The sequence below is a fragment of the Coloeus monedula genome, assembly GCF_965178545.1.
Source record: "Coloeus monedula genome assembly, chromosome: 1".
In the NCBI taxonomy this organism is placed as follows: domain Eukaryota; kingdom Metazoa; phylum Chordata; class Aves; order Passeriformes; family Corvidae; genus Coloeus; species Coloeus monedula.
Genome location: NC_138781.1, coordinates 46866810 through 46880663, shown reverse-complemented (window position 1 = coordinate 46880663; position 13854 = coordinate 46866810). Strand labels below are relative to the sequence as shown.

At 42.1% G+C, this 13854-nt stretch overlaps 1 protein-coding gene across 2 annotated transcripts in view; it reads right to left on the bottom strand.

Annotated features, from left to right (window-relative positions):
* The window catches only part of FKBP9 (FKBP prolyl isomerase 9), a gene marked incomplete at its 5' end in the record, with an annotated part of 27713 nt that extends 13859 nt beyond the window's left edge, over positions 1 to 13854 (bottom strand). For both annotated transcript variants that reach the window (XM_082281170.1, XM_082281169.1), the window contains 8 exons: positions 293 to 438; positions 2304 to 2490; positions 3637 to 3782; positions 5845 to 6034; positions 7977 to 8122; positions 8802 to 8991; positions 9595 to 9740; positions 13598 to 13854. In XM_082281170.1, the coding sequence (XP_082137296.1) occupies positions 293 to 438; positions 2304 to 2490; positions 3637 to 3782; positions 5845 to 6034; positions 7977 to 8122; positions 8802 to 8991; positions 9595 to 9740; positions 13598 to 13854 (1408 nt within the window). The remainder of the gene's footprint in view (positions 1 to 292; positions 439 to 2303; positions 2491 to 3636; positions 3783 to 5844; positions 6035 to 7976; positions 8123 to 8801; positions 8992 to 9594; positions 9741 to 13597) is intronic.

The following is a 13854-nucleotide window of genomic DNA, read 5'->3' as shown; positions in this document are numbered from 1 at the left end:
TTCTGACAAAGCAACATTACTGGGGGCACGTGTTCCCTTTTGTACTGTGATGGTCTTTCTACTGGCCACAGCAACAGCATGACTTGAAATGCAACACAGACAGCATGCTCATTCCACTGGGGAATGGGGTGGAGGGCGAGTGACTAAAATAAGGACATGAAAAACCTCAAAAAAAAAATCCCATTCAAGCAGCTAAGAGACAGTCACCTTATGGTTTTATACATATGAACTAACAAAACATGCGTGCCTGTGTTTCAGTCACTCAGGAGATGCCAAGTGGATGTGCACTTACCAACTCCATCTTCTCCATAACCAAGGTGAGGTGGGATAACGACTGTCCGTCGTTCCCCAACACACATGTCCTGAAGCCCCATGTCCATCCCCAACACCACCTGACCAGATCCCAGAACTATGTTGTAGGTCTTGCCAAGGCTGTGTCTGGAAAGGAAGGGAAAAATGTAAAAAAATCACCATTTAATAGAGACTTTCTGTTGTTCAAAATTAACCACAGAACTAGCAGTTTCTAGTAGTGTCCTGTCATTGCCAAAAATTAACTTAATGCCCAATGCTTTGTTCTACCAAACAGTTACCTGAAGTTGTTCTCAAGTTACAGCCAGCACCACACAGGTAAGTGTGCTTCTTCTCTGCTGCTGATATGTCCTCTGGCACTAAAATTATAGGCTTCTTGAATGAAATCCAATTAAAATCATTAATTGTGCCAATTACACCCTTAAGGTATTTTATCTTGAAATAAGGGCTTTTGCCTTTCACATATTTTTAACTATTGTAATGGGCCTTTTCAGCAGATGTAAAAATTCCAGATGTACATTCATCCCAGGACCACGAACTCTATATAGGGAACTGAGTGCTTTCCCATGGATCAGGCATCTCTTTAATGAAATCAGCCGCTATAATGTAGTAGTTATTAACACAAATACCTACTACTACTACTGCTATTTAACCATATTAAATTTTGAATTATACCTTGCTGCTCATGGCTCATTTCTAAAATCAGAAAATATCCCAAGTTAGAAGCCCGAAAGTTAAACATGTATTGTGATTCTAAAAGCAGAGTGTGCGGCATTAAGGCTCTTTATTGCTCGCCTTTCTTTGGTTATTTGGCTTGGCTGTGCCTCTGCAGGACATGCTTGTACAACGGAGTATTATTTGGAAAGAAAACAATTCAGGGGCTAAGAGGTCAGCCTTAAAATTAGGAGCACATGATTCATGATCTTTGATTCTCTAAAAACTGCTTTGAGTAAGATGGTCTCGACATCCCTTGGTTCCTGCTACAAAATGGGACATATAAACAGTGTTTTGAATCCAAACATGGTACTTGTATACATCCTTGCCTACAGCATCGCGCCACGTGCTCCAAATTAAGGCAGCTTTTCAGCTCTGCAAGCTATTGTGTACACTGTGAAACCTATGAGCTGTTTCCTGTGTTAATTATAACCAGGTCAAAAATAGCATTTCCCAGCTTCCCTTCCAAAATATAAAATGTTATTTGAATGACTTGCACTATTCAAAAGATCAAGGCAAAAAAAAAGGAAGCTAACAGAAATATTCTTGTAGCTGTGTGCCAGGCTCACTTCAGTTCTACAGGAGACAGACTGGAGCAATCTTTTGCTTCCCTCATAAACCTACTGCCAACAGGGAGGAGGAAGAGGCCAATTATCCTCACAGCCACGATCAAGCCCTCTGACAGTTTCTCCATGCTGACACTTAAAGTGACACTTTAATACATATGAAATGTATTAATACAACACAGGAGCACCAACACGTGCTACAGACATGACAGGTGACCATTTACTATAAACCACACTCAAGGTATCTTTAACAAAACCACAACAAGTAGCCCTACCGGACCTCTCTCAGGAGCACTGAATCAGTACAGAGCACAAAGAAAGAACCCAAGAAACTGAATAAACCTGGACAGTTCATTCATTATGAGACCTGTCTTGTGCTGGCACCACTGGCCCAGACACTTGAACTGGCCCATTTAAACAGGATGCCATGCAACAAGATTCATCACTCCACACACACTGTTTATGTTCTTCTCCAACACACTCCTACACCCTTTTTGTTCCTAGTTCTCTCATTATGCTGTGACAGATTGTCTTTTTCATCTTCTCCTCCTCCTATATATCTTTGGCAGGCAGACATAGAGAAAAATACATTCTACATAAACACTCAGTTTAAAAAAAAAATCTTTATTCCCTGCTAGCTTGCTTTGTAGGAACTTCATTCTGCCTTCACAGTTGCTGGGAGTATTTTCCCTACCAGGGCATTCAAACACCTACGTGGAGTCTAGCAAAGTTCCATCCAGAAGCGAAGCATTGTAGTGATATTTCAGGTAATCTCCCTTCTTGCTCAGTACGGTGCAGTTGGAAGGTTTGTAGTGAACAGTAATGCTGACTGAATCTGAGGGGTTGTGGAAGTCCACCACGTGGATGTCAAAGACCAGCACTGCAGATCCTGGAATCTTTCCTAAATAGGAAGCAAATTAGACAAATAGAGAAAGAAATGGTAACCAAACAGGCATATGATGTCCAGGTACTGCACCCTGTAGGAATATGTATTCCTGCTGTGTCTGCCACTGAGTCATTTTGCTCTTCTATTCAGAATTAAAGGATGCAACAGATGCAAGCTGCATCCAGAGGAGGAAAAACAACATGGGGGAAAGCACTAAACATGCACTCAGTTCAATGGTGAAGGGAAAAACTTCCATTATTCTGAATTTTTAAATTATGCAGAAATGAAGCAATATCCACCCTAAATAACCCATTTTTGTTTTGTGTACCAATTCAAGATTGATCATCAAAATTCTCAAGAACTTCTCATGCTTCAAGGAACATCATTGTATGTAAAAGGTTAAAGTTCCTTAAAATAACCTAAAAGTGGGCAACTTATTCCCCCTCTTCCCAGGCTTATGTGCATTACCAGGATTGACAAGACACATCCAGGCCTAGGTTTGCAGTTTGTTGGTAAAGGAGTCTAATTCCAAATCAACAGCACAGATCTTGCACTCCCAGAAGAAAGGCTTTTCTTCTAAATCACAGGAGGCACTTTTTGAAACACCAGCCACAACGCTGTGATCAGTTAGAAGGGTTATCCTATTCAGCCTCTCACAGCAATCTGTTTAGATGGCAATGAGTTTTCCCAAAGGAATGTTAATTGTATATTACATATACATGGTTACTTCACTGTTACATGCATCCACCATTTACAGACGTGGCTTAGAAGTCCACAAAACCTGTGGCTGTGGAAGGAATGGGGAAGAAAACTTTGCATGATGAACTCCTTCAGGATAGAGAGTTTAAGACACACAGAAAGGAAGATCTGCAGAGCTCCTGGCATTCAAGTACCAGTCTGCCTGAAACACCAATTACCCCAATGAGTTCAGACTACCAGTTACATGTGAGATTGTTCTGTATTCTTATTGTCCTACCTATTTAGTTAATTTAAATAATCCTGCAAATTCTGGATGTGGTCTTGTCAGTTTGATGTCCATAAAATAATGAACTAATTCATAAACCTTTCAAATGCTAGCAAAATGAAAATATGCACAGAAGAACTAAACAACAAAGGAAACCTCATTAATTACAGAAGACTTGAATGCAAAGCCAAGCTCACCTCTCCCTTCTTCTCCATATCCAAGATGAGGGGGGATTATTATTCTTCTTTTTTCACCAGTGCATACACCTAGCAAACCTTCATCCATTCCAGCAATCACATAACCTTTCCCAACATAGGTGTCATACGTACGGTTTCGCGAATAACTACGGAAAATATTTGCATTTTAGCAGTGTCAGGTGTACTCAAGAAAACATGGACTCTTGCAATAGCTCTGCAACACAATTCTTAAATCAGTTAAGGTGAAACACACAGTCATTAACCAGCACCAGGGAGGCACAAAGGAACTATGTTCAATGAATCCAGGCCACCAGGTTGCATCAGTCAGTGACGCACGGCTCACTGATTGCCCAGCAGTGAGACCCTGGCTAATGAACAGCCAGCAAATTTGCAAATTCATTTTTACTAATTCTTGAAAGAAAAATCACACTTATTTATGTATTTTAGACTAAACAGAAAACAGGTTTCGACAAGTGACTAAAAAAAAACCTCCTTTAAAATTTCCTCTGCCCTGACACTACTTTAATAAGCACTTTATCAACTAGATATAGTTGATAAGTGCTTCATTTTCATGAGACACCCTGCAGACTACCTCCTTTTGCAACCACAGCTATGTAGTTCAACTACTAGAAGAAGCAGGTGGGATAAATAGGTTCTCCTGGGATGCTCAACATTAAAATGAGTCATGACAACAAAACAGTATCAACACCATCCCTCCCTTCCAAACCAAGCCAACCACTTACACACAGATTGAAGGACCTGCTTCAACACCTAATGATAGAATAAAACAAGGCTACAACAACAAATGATGTTTATAACAAGGACATGACTGTCTTCTGCCTTCCTTCAAGGCACGTTACATGAAAGCACAGCCCAAGAAAGAGAAGGCAGAAAGGTTTTAATTCATCTTTACAAGGTAGCTGTGGGAGAGAACTAAACCAGTACAGGACCAGACCCTGATGTAATTCAGGGTTTTATTCAACTGCTCTAAGTCCAGACAGCCTTGGCTGAGCTGCCCAGGGCAGTTCTGCAGCCGAATATTTCAGAATAAAAAGGAAAAGGAAAAAATTATTAGAGCTTTCAACCCTGGCCATTCGCAGATCTTTTGGCATGCTCCCTGTACTAGTGAGAAACTTTGTCCTGGATAGCTCCAGGGTTTTCAATCCCTATTGTTAGCCACTCCATTTCTTCATTTACGAATTCTGCAGGAGGTCAGGATACCATGTTTTAATGAACAAGCCTTCTAACGACTGTCAGCACTTCAGCATGATGTAGGGGCTGCTGTCTGCAAAGCATTTATTATTATTTCTTGACAGCAACCCTTAAATAAATACTACAGCTATTTTCAAAAATTGATTAATTACTACAGAGAATACTTACATCTCAAAAAAGAGAAATAGGTACACTGTGAATCAGCTTTAAGTTCTTAACCTATAAGCTTTCCCAAACTGTAAATCGAGGTCTACAGTGATGGCTGCTGTAGTAGTACTAAACATTTTTTCCTGAGCATATTTTGTAAAACATTTTACATTGGCTCATTTTCACCTCCTTTTAGCTCCTTCTGCCAGCTGTTCTGAAAGCTGGAGTGGGAGAGTAAAGCACTGTTCCACTAAAAGCAAACAAAAGTCACAGAAAGCTACAAGAGTATTATTCATCATAGGATTCTGTACATGAGACTCGTGTGCCCACAGAGCTTTGAATTTACTGTCACAGTAATCCCTCTTCCTTTATCACAGAAATCCCCTGTTGTTGAATTCTGCAATTCTGTAATTCAGTCTCGAAAGACATTAGCCTTCAAAATGCAAACAGCTTTCAAGTATAAATATGATTAACCTCACACTAGCCACTAGCACACTGACTCACAATTCTCTGGACATAAAATGGAAATCATAATTATTTTCTCTCTCTTCAGCGGTATTACCTACTTGGCAGATAAGGCAAAGAGTCTCCAGACTTGTGTGCCTAAAGCACACGGCTTCACTGGGTGGGTCACCACCCCTAGATGGCGTCTGTGACAATGCCACGGTACAGAACAGTTCTTCTCCTTCCCATATGGAAAAGTTTTCTATGAGTCTTTAAAAAGACTCCAAGTCCACTCAAAATTTTCAAAAAGGAAGGAAAAGCAAAGAATTGTGTTTGAGCATATTATGGACAAGACAGAGGAGTCAAACTGGAAATGCAGTCGGTTGAGTTGAATGGTTTGGTTACCTGGAATCAAATAACGTGCCATCCAAAAGTGTGCCATTGTAATGGTATCGGAGAAAGTCTCCTGTCTGGCTTCTCCGCTCGCAAGATTCGGGCACGAGCTGGTTCTCAATGGCAATACCATCCTTGGGGTTATGCAGATCTAGCAAAACCACATCAAAGACAAGGGAAGCTTGGCCAGGGATCTCCTTACCTACAAAAGTGTTAGAGCAGAAAATTGGTAAGAAACAGCAGGTGTTCTAGCAGAAGCTTAAATATGTTTGTTGAAGAAAAGTAATATACTGCCAAATAGCAAGCACCTCCCCCTCCCAAAAAAATTAGAATCATGGAATATTCTGAGCTGGAAGGGACTCACTACGATCATCAGTCCAGCTCCTGGTCCTGCACAAGGCACCCCAAGAGTCACACCATGTGCCTGAGAGCGTTGTCCAAATGCTTCTTGAACTCTGTCAGGCTCAGTGCTGTGACCACTTCCCTGGGGAGCCTGTTCCAGTGCCCAACCACCCTCTGGGTGAGGAACCTCTTCCTAATATCCAACCTAAACCTCCCCTGACACAGCTTCAGAGGTCCTGTCACCTCTCACCAGAGAAGAGATCGGTGCCTACCCCTCCTCTTCCCCTCATGGGGAAGTTGCAGACTGCAATGAGGTCTCCCCTCATTCTTCTGTTGTCCAGGCTGAACAGACCAAGCGGCCTTGGCTGTTCCTCACATGGAGGCCTCAAGACATCCCCTCAAGGCCCTTCACCATCTTCATTGCTCTCTTTTGGACATTCTCTAACAGCTTAATGTCTTTCTTATATTTTAGCACCCAAAACTACCCCCAGCACTCGAGGTGAGGCTGCCCCAGTGCAGAGCAGAGTGGGACAATCCCCTCCCTTGCCCGGTTGGCGATGCTGTGCCTGATGCCTCCCAGGACACGCTTGGCCCTCCTGGCTGCCAGGGCACTGCTGACTCAGTTCAGCTTGCCATCAACCAGGAGCCACAGGCCCCTTCCCAAGGTGCTGCTCTCCAGCATCTCATTCCCCAGTCTGTGCATACATCCAGGGTTGCCCTGTACCAGGTGCAGAATCCAGTTTGTTTAATTTCATGTGGCTGGTGATTGCCCAGCCCTCTAATTCTTCTAGGTCTCTGCAAATTTGCTTCTAGTCAGTCATTTTTTGTTTCAGTGGATTTTTCACTGAATTCTCCAACTCAATAATTTCCTTCTATTCCTACGCTGATGGCACTGCCTCACTGAAAACAAAGGCCTCTTCAGCAACACCCATCTTAGTCAATACACAGCAGCTCCATCTGAGCTGCATGGTTTAGTCTACCAGTGTTCCCAACGCACTTCATGGAAGTACAAAAAATAATCATTAGAACACAAATCTGGTACATCTTCTCCTCCCATCCTGTTCATATCAAAACAGGAGACCACAGAGTGGAAGCTGAAGAGGAGCAAATTAAGTATCTCAGTGAAAAACTACCTTTCCACCAATGTACAAATTGCAGTGTGGATTGCTTTGAACAAGAACCACTGAGTTCAAGATCTTGGCAAAATTCTAAAACAAAAACTTCCCAAAGTTTTGTTATGCGTGGAGAGGGCTCACAGTTAACGGTAATGAAGCCATGGAAGGGGTATGAAACCTTGTACACCACAGACACATCCTTAAACATCAGAGCAGAGAAAGAATATAAGGAAAAGTCACAAACTACACTCAACTTCCCCATTATTTAACATGGGGACCCCTGTGTATGATCTGCAGGCTGCATAGTCTTACAAGACAATCCATTTTGTAGTTATTGCTAGGGCATTTGTCAAAAAAAAAAAAAAGAAAACCAAAACAAAACCTACCCGGAATTAAAAATACATTTAACAATTTTTTTTTCCTTTAAAGCTTTCTGCTTTCTGTAGCAGTCTGAAAGAATTATGTAGTCACATGTCTTCAAGTTTTTGTATTCCCTGATTGAAATAGAATTTCAGTATTTAAATACTGCAATTGTATCAACAATATGTCTGTTGAGCAGTGTCTACCTGAACTGAACTGAAATAATGCTGCCCATAAACTTAAAACACAGAAAGTTTGTTTTGAAATATGGATGACTTGGATTGAAAAAAAAAAAGAAAACGGAATAACTAAAGGAATAACTTTTACCATCTCCATCTTCACCATATGCCAGGAAAGGTGGTATTGTGATAATGCGCTTCTCTCCTACACACATTCCCAAGAGACCCTGGTCCATACCAGGAATCAGCCATCCAATCCCCACATAGGTATCATAAGTTCGCATTCGATTATGGCTAAACATGAGAAAGAAAAAAAATCACAACCAAATGTTTCCCAGCCACAGGAAAGAACAATATTAACCTTTAAATCCAGGTACTACACACAGTGTAACTCACAACTTGCTAGCCCAAAAGTATTGGTCCTTCATTTACCAAGGGCTGGCTGGGAAGTTTTCCAGAGTGCTCAGCTATGTCAGGAACCTAATAGAGGCTTTGAATAGCGGCTCACAAATACAATGGCAGCTGTTATCAAAGCATCATTTTCCACTGGGCTCTAATGAAGCACACATGCTGTACACTTAAAATCTCAGTAGGAAAGTGTTAGTGGCTCACTTTCATTACAAACCCTGCTAAGCTTACAAAAAACTTGTATCTAATCTGAACAGCTATACTAGCTATAGAGACTTTTAACTGACTGCAATAAATAGTAATATAAATACAGGTAATGAAATTTAAAACTGAAAAAAGCATCTGGATTGGTAATGCCTGTGAAGAAAAAATGCACAGCTTTATTGGTTTGAGTCAGTCCTGCTATCCTATAATTTCTGAATAAATTACTAACACACATACCATGCCAGCTTTCATTTCCTGTATTTCTGGGCAATTAGCATTAATTGTTACACAGGTGAAAGGGGAGCAAATGAGGGTGAGATACCTATTAAACTACACAAAGACACATAACCCAGCTGCATACCTTGAATCAAACAGGGTCCCATCTAAGAATGTTCCATTGTAATGGTACCGCACAAAGTCAGACACCTGGACTGTCCGAGGACACTTCTCAGGTTTGAAGTAAGTCTGAACCTGCACTTCGTCCTCTGAGTTCCAAAGATCTATCAGAAGCACATCAAAATGGAGCACAGCATTGGGGGGTATCACACCAGCTGCAAAAGCAAAACACACACAGTTTTCCTTCCCTTTTTATACAAGGTATCAGCAAAAAGAAACCAATCTATGCATACCCTAAAAAAAATTGCATAAGGTACACCTTATTTCCTGTTGTGCTTACAACTCCTTGGCCCCTTGCCACCGCTGCAGCTATTTATGGGGGGAAATCTGGCAAGATGAAACTGCTATCACAGCTGTCCCTTCAGGCAAACTGACCTTGAGTTAGCATTTGTTGCCTCTCGGAGGCTGCAGAACAAAGATACTTTTGGAACTGGCAAGACTTTGTGCAGCACTGCAACCCCAAAGCACAATTTTGGTTTAATTAAGTACTTTACAGGGAGGTAGATGTAAATTGTTAACTTTTGTAGCAAGGGTCATTTGACGAAGGTCCTCTACAGTGAACTGCTCTTCCTTCAGCATGCAGAGGCAGTCTGGAGAGATCACTATAGGCTATAGGCTTAACAAACACCTCTGAGGAACAGGGGATAACGTCCCTGAAACTCCCTACTTGCAGTTTCTACCCTTCTCTTCTGTGGCTCCATTTCCTCTCTGCTCTGTGGAATCCCTTACACATCCAGCTGGCCCGGTGCTGTACTTACGGACGCCTTCACTTCCGTAGGCAAGCTTAGGGGGAATTTTCACGAACCGACGCTCGTTCACACACATGCCGACCAGAGCTTGGTCCATCCCAGCAATAAGCTGACCTTTTCCCACAAACACATTGAATGTGGATCCCCTGTCATAGCTGAAGGGGGGAAAGCAAGCAAAAATGTTAGTGGCTCATTCACACCCCTTTCCACTTTTTTTTTTTTTGAAAGAGAGCGTTACCTGCACCTTGTCTCTCTCTTGCCCTGTTAGCATAACTTTATCACAAGACAGCTCCTAAAAGAAGGGGCAAATCCAAGTGTTCCTGAGACTTCAACACAGTTCTCCTTCTTTTCACTGCTCATCACCTATCTGAAACACATTCTAGCAGTGTGCAATGTGTACTACAGGCACCTGAAGGCCAGAACTACGAACAGCTAATTGACACACTAATATTAAAAGCAGCACTGGAAAATTAAGTAAGAAAAGGAAAAATTAAACACTGTTATGAGATGTGGAAGGATGACTGCTCCCACAGTAGGAGCTCAGCATATTGATTTTGGTCAGTAACGTCACAAAAATATTATATAAGATCTATAAGTTTTACCGTGTGAGACATCACAGTTCCAATCTCTGTGGGAGAAGAGGAAAGGGAAAAGATGCCTTTTTAAGTAATAGCTGTGAGGTTTGCCAACAGTTTATTTATTTTCTCCTCCACTTTCACAGCTCTCACTTAAAGCACAGAGACATGTTTTAAACAGCAAGTTTGCCAGATCAAGGATCAAGAAACAAATGATCTCCCTCTGTGATAATATGTGAATATTCAAAAGGTAAAAGAAATTATGCTTAAATGAGTCAAAGTTTTCCAGAGGGGATGGAGAACAGCAGCGTTAACACAGCAGAACACTAACATTAGCTTACATGGTAAGTTTGGCCACCTTAAATCTGCACAATGACCCCACTTTGCTGTGCCTGAATTACTGCTATTTAAGTTTTTGAAGCATGTATAAACACACGTCAAGAAGCATTTCAAAAGCTTCATGCCTATTTTTAAACTTTTACTGCCTCTGTTTTACCAAATCCCTCTTATAATTTCAAGGACTTTTTTTACATTTATATCTATCTAAAAGTCAGACCGGGGGGGAATTAAAAAAAAAAAAAAAAAGGCTTGTGCCTTTTGTGTGCTAAAATTTAAAATTCTGGAAAGCAGCCAGTAGCTAGACATCCCCAGGGAAATGATGTCAAACTTTCCTTCGAAGACCGTACACATCATTTCCACAACATACTCAGCCTCCTGACAGTCCCACAGACTTAAACCTCTCAAATATTTTTCCTGAGTGATCTCTCTGTTTGCTCCATATTTTTTTTTCTTCTGGCAAACATTTCTCTTAAAGTAGACAACCCTCTATTACTGAGCATTCACTTTTGGTTGCAGTAATATTCCCACACCCAGGAAAGGATGGAAAATATTTAAATTACATCCCGACAAATTCTATTATACACACAAAACCATAATTAAGATGTTAAGACTAGTAACACAATAGGTTCTAAGAACCCCCCCAAAGTGGTATTTTGTAGAGATTGGCAAAGCTTGGTAGTACATCTGGGATGAACTTAGAACAAGAGAGCTTTCTTTTCAGCAAAATAAATGTACAATTAAGAGAACATTGATGCAAAGCAGAGAACTGAACAAAGCACTGATCAGACCATGCAGCTTTGCAGGACTGACTTTGCAGATTCCTTATAACTAAGCAAAATTTGTTTCTATTACTGGAATTGACCAAATTAATAGTAGATGACTAGGAAATTAAACTTGGACTTTTAAATGCAAAGCATTTTATGGCCACTGAAACTAAAAATGCAAATGCTGATGCAAAAAAAAAAAAAAAGCTAATAATAATAACATGCTAATTTATGTGACAGAGTCACGATTACTAAGACTTTGTCGACAGCCTGATAGTAATAGTATTGCTACCTGCTACTTGGAAATACAGAAAATTAATTTTAAAACTCAAGAACATTTTCAAGAGCTGAAGAAGGAACAGAGCAAAACTGCCCTTAGCTCAACATCTAGAGTATTTTCTAGACTGATTTCATAGTAGTGTTCAATGAAACTGATGCTGGTAAGCACATTCATAAACTTCAAAAAAGGCCAACAAACAAAAAAAACAGGTAAGAAAATGGGCTTTCTAACAGGCTTATTTTTGTATAAATTGACTAAATCTTTTAAATTCATATACAGGGAACACCAAAGATTTTAGAACAAACACTCCAAAACATTTCTTCCATTAACCCACAGAAGATAAAATCCTCCTATTTTTTCCATGTCTTAACATGATAAAACACTGTCATCGGTCTTAAAAAAAAATAGTGAATAACAAAAGCGTACATCAACATGAGCTGCCATCTAGAAAAAAACCAAGCAGAACAAAGCAGGTATTTTGTATCCTTTTGAGACGAAGGCAGTCACAAAAATATTTATTAGACTAGACTACCACTATTACTACTTATTTACTGATATTTAGAGGACCCAAAGAGATAAATGCTGTACAGTCCTGCACAGTCTGTTCCTTCCCCAAGTAATATGGAACAAAATGACAAGGAACTTGGAACTAAAGTGAGAGCCAGGACCTGGGCAGCCCCTCCAGGTGCCCTGCCTCGATGCACAAGTTTCCTGTTACAACTCAGGGTGTAAATAAGCCTCAGCAGGTATCTGTAGAAATCAGAAACACACTTCTGAACACGTGGCCAGTTTTCCAATTGTCACATATTCATAAAATAAGCCACAAGGATGCTGCCTTTGTGTGTCTTCACATCCACAGCTGAGACTTATGTTTCAAGCCTGACAGTTGCCAATGGATTCACTGTCCCTACTGTGCCCTTTCACTGAAACTGCACCAACACCAGCTGAAGTGCCAGCTATCACATCCCACATTTTAGTCGGAGAAGTGCTGGTGATATGGCACTACTGGCATACTAAGTACAGTCAGCTCCAGATGGAGAACTGAGCTTTGAAGGACAGTTATTTCCCTAAGGCTGTAGATTTTCCTTGAAGCACAAGGCAGATTACCAGGATTATTGAAAATACATTTTGCTTTATCTTTCTGAGTAATACTTTGATCAGTGACAATGAATGAAGTAAGAAAAAACAAATAAGCTGGCAGCAGCAGCAGCATCCTTCACAATCTCCTGATCCCAGTATTTAGGCTTCCTGATCCCAAAATAACAGCAGGAAAGCAGTCAGGCATTGCACTGTACATAGGTCACATTTATTCAAGGATAAAGTATCCAAAAAAATTCTATGTAAGTACAGCCTGATAATTCTTTTATTTCCGGCAAGGATAATGATTCAGAATCACTTGCACTCGAGGAGGTCTGAGCCTGTAGAAGATACAGGACATGTACAGAACGAAACGGGCAGGAAAGCACTACTGTGAGAGACTGTGATACCATATACACTTCTGTTTAGCGGGCTGAGGCTAGCTGAATAACCTTACGGTCTTCACTCTTGGAGCAGAAAGCTCCCATTCAGCGCCTTGGAGAAGCAGCTGAATGAACGTGGTGGAGATCCATAACGGCAAGCAAACTACTGCGAACTGGACTCAGCCACCGCAGAGGTCTTGCCCCCTGTCCCCAGTGGTCACACCCCAACTCTCTGACTGCCGATTTCTCTATTTTCGTTTTGCCTCTGAATCGCGAGTTCTTTTACTTCATGTTTCAAAGACATCTTTCCATGGTGCTCCGGATGTCCTGCGTTCCCGCATGTACGACATTGCCCATCCTGCCGCTGACCTGCTTCAAACCGGTCACCACAAAAGCGCCCACGGGGCACTGCTGGGAAGAGCGGCGGAACCTGAACCGAACCTCAACCGCAGCCTCCACCCAGGGCCTCAATCTCTGCACATACACACAAAAAAACACCCCCGTGGGGACGGCACCTCTCGCTCCCCTCCTCTCCCCCTCACGGTGACCAATCAAACCCCGCGGGGCTGCAGCCGCGGCGGGCTTGTGCCAGACCTGGAGTCGAAGCGGGTGCCGTCGGGGAAGGCGCCGAGGTAGTGGTAGCGCACGAAGTCTCCGGGGCGCACGGCCCGCGGGCAGCTCTCGGGCACGAAGCGCCGCTCGACGCCGAGCTCGGTGCCGTCCGCAGGGATTTCGGCGGCGGGCACCGGCGGCGCCTGACAGGCCGCCCAGCTCTCCAGCAGCGCCGGCAGCAGCAGCAGCAGCGACCCGCAGCCCGGGCCCCGCCGCCGCACGGCCGCCGGCCCCGCCAT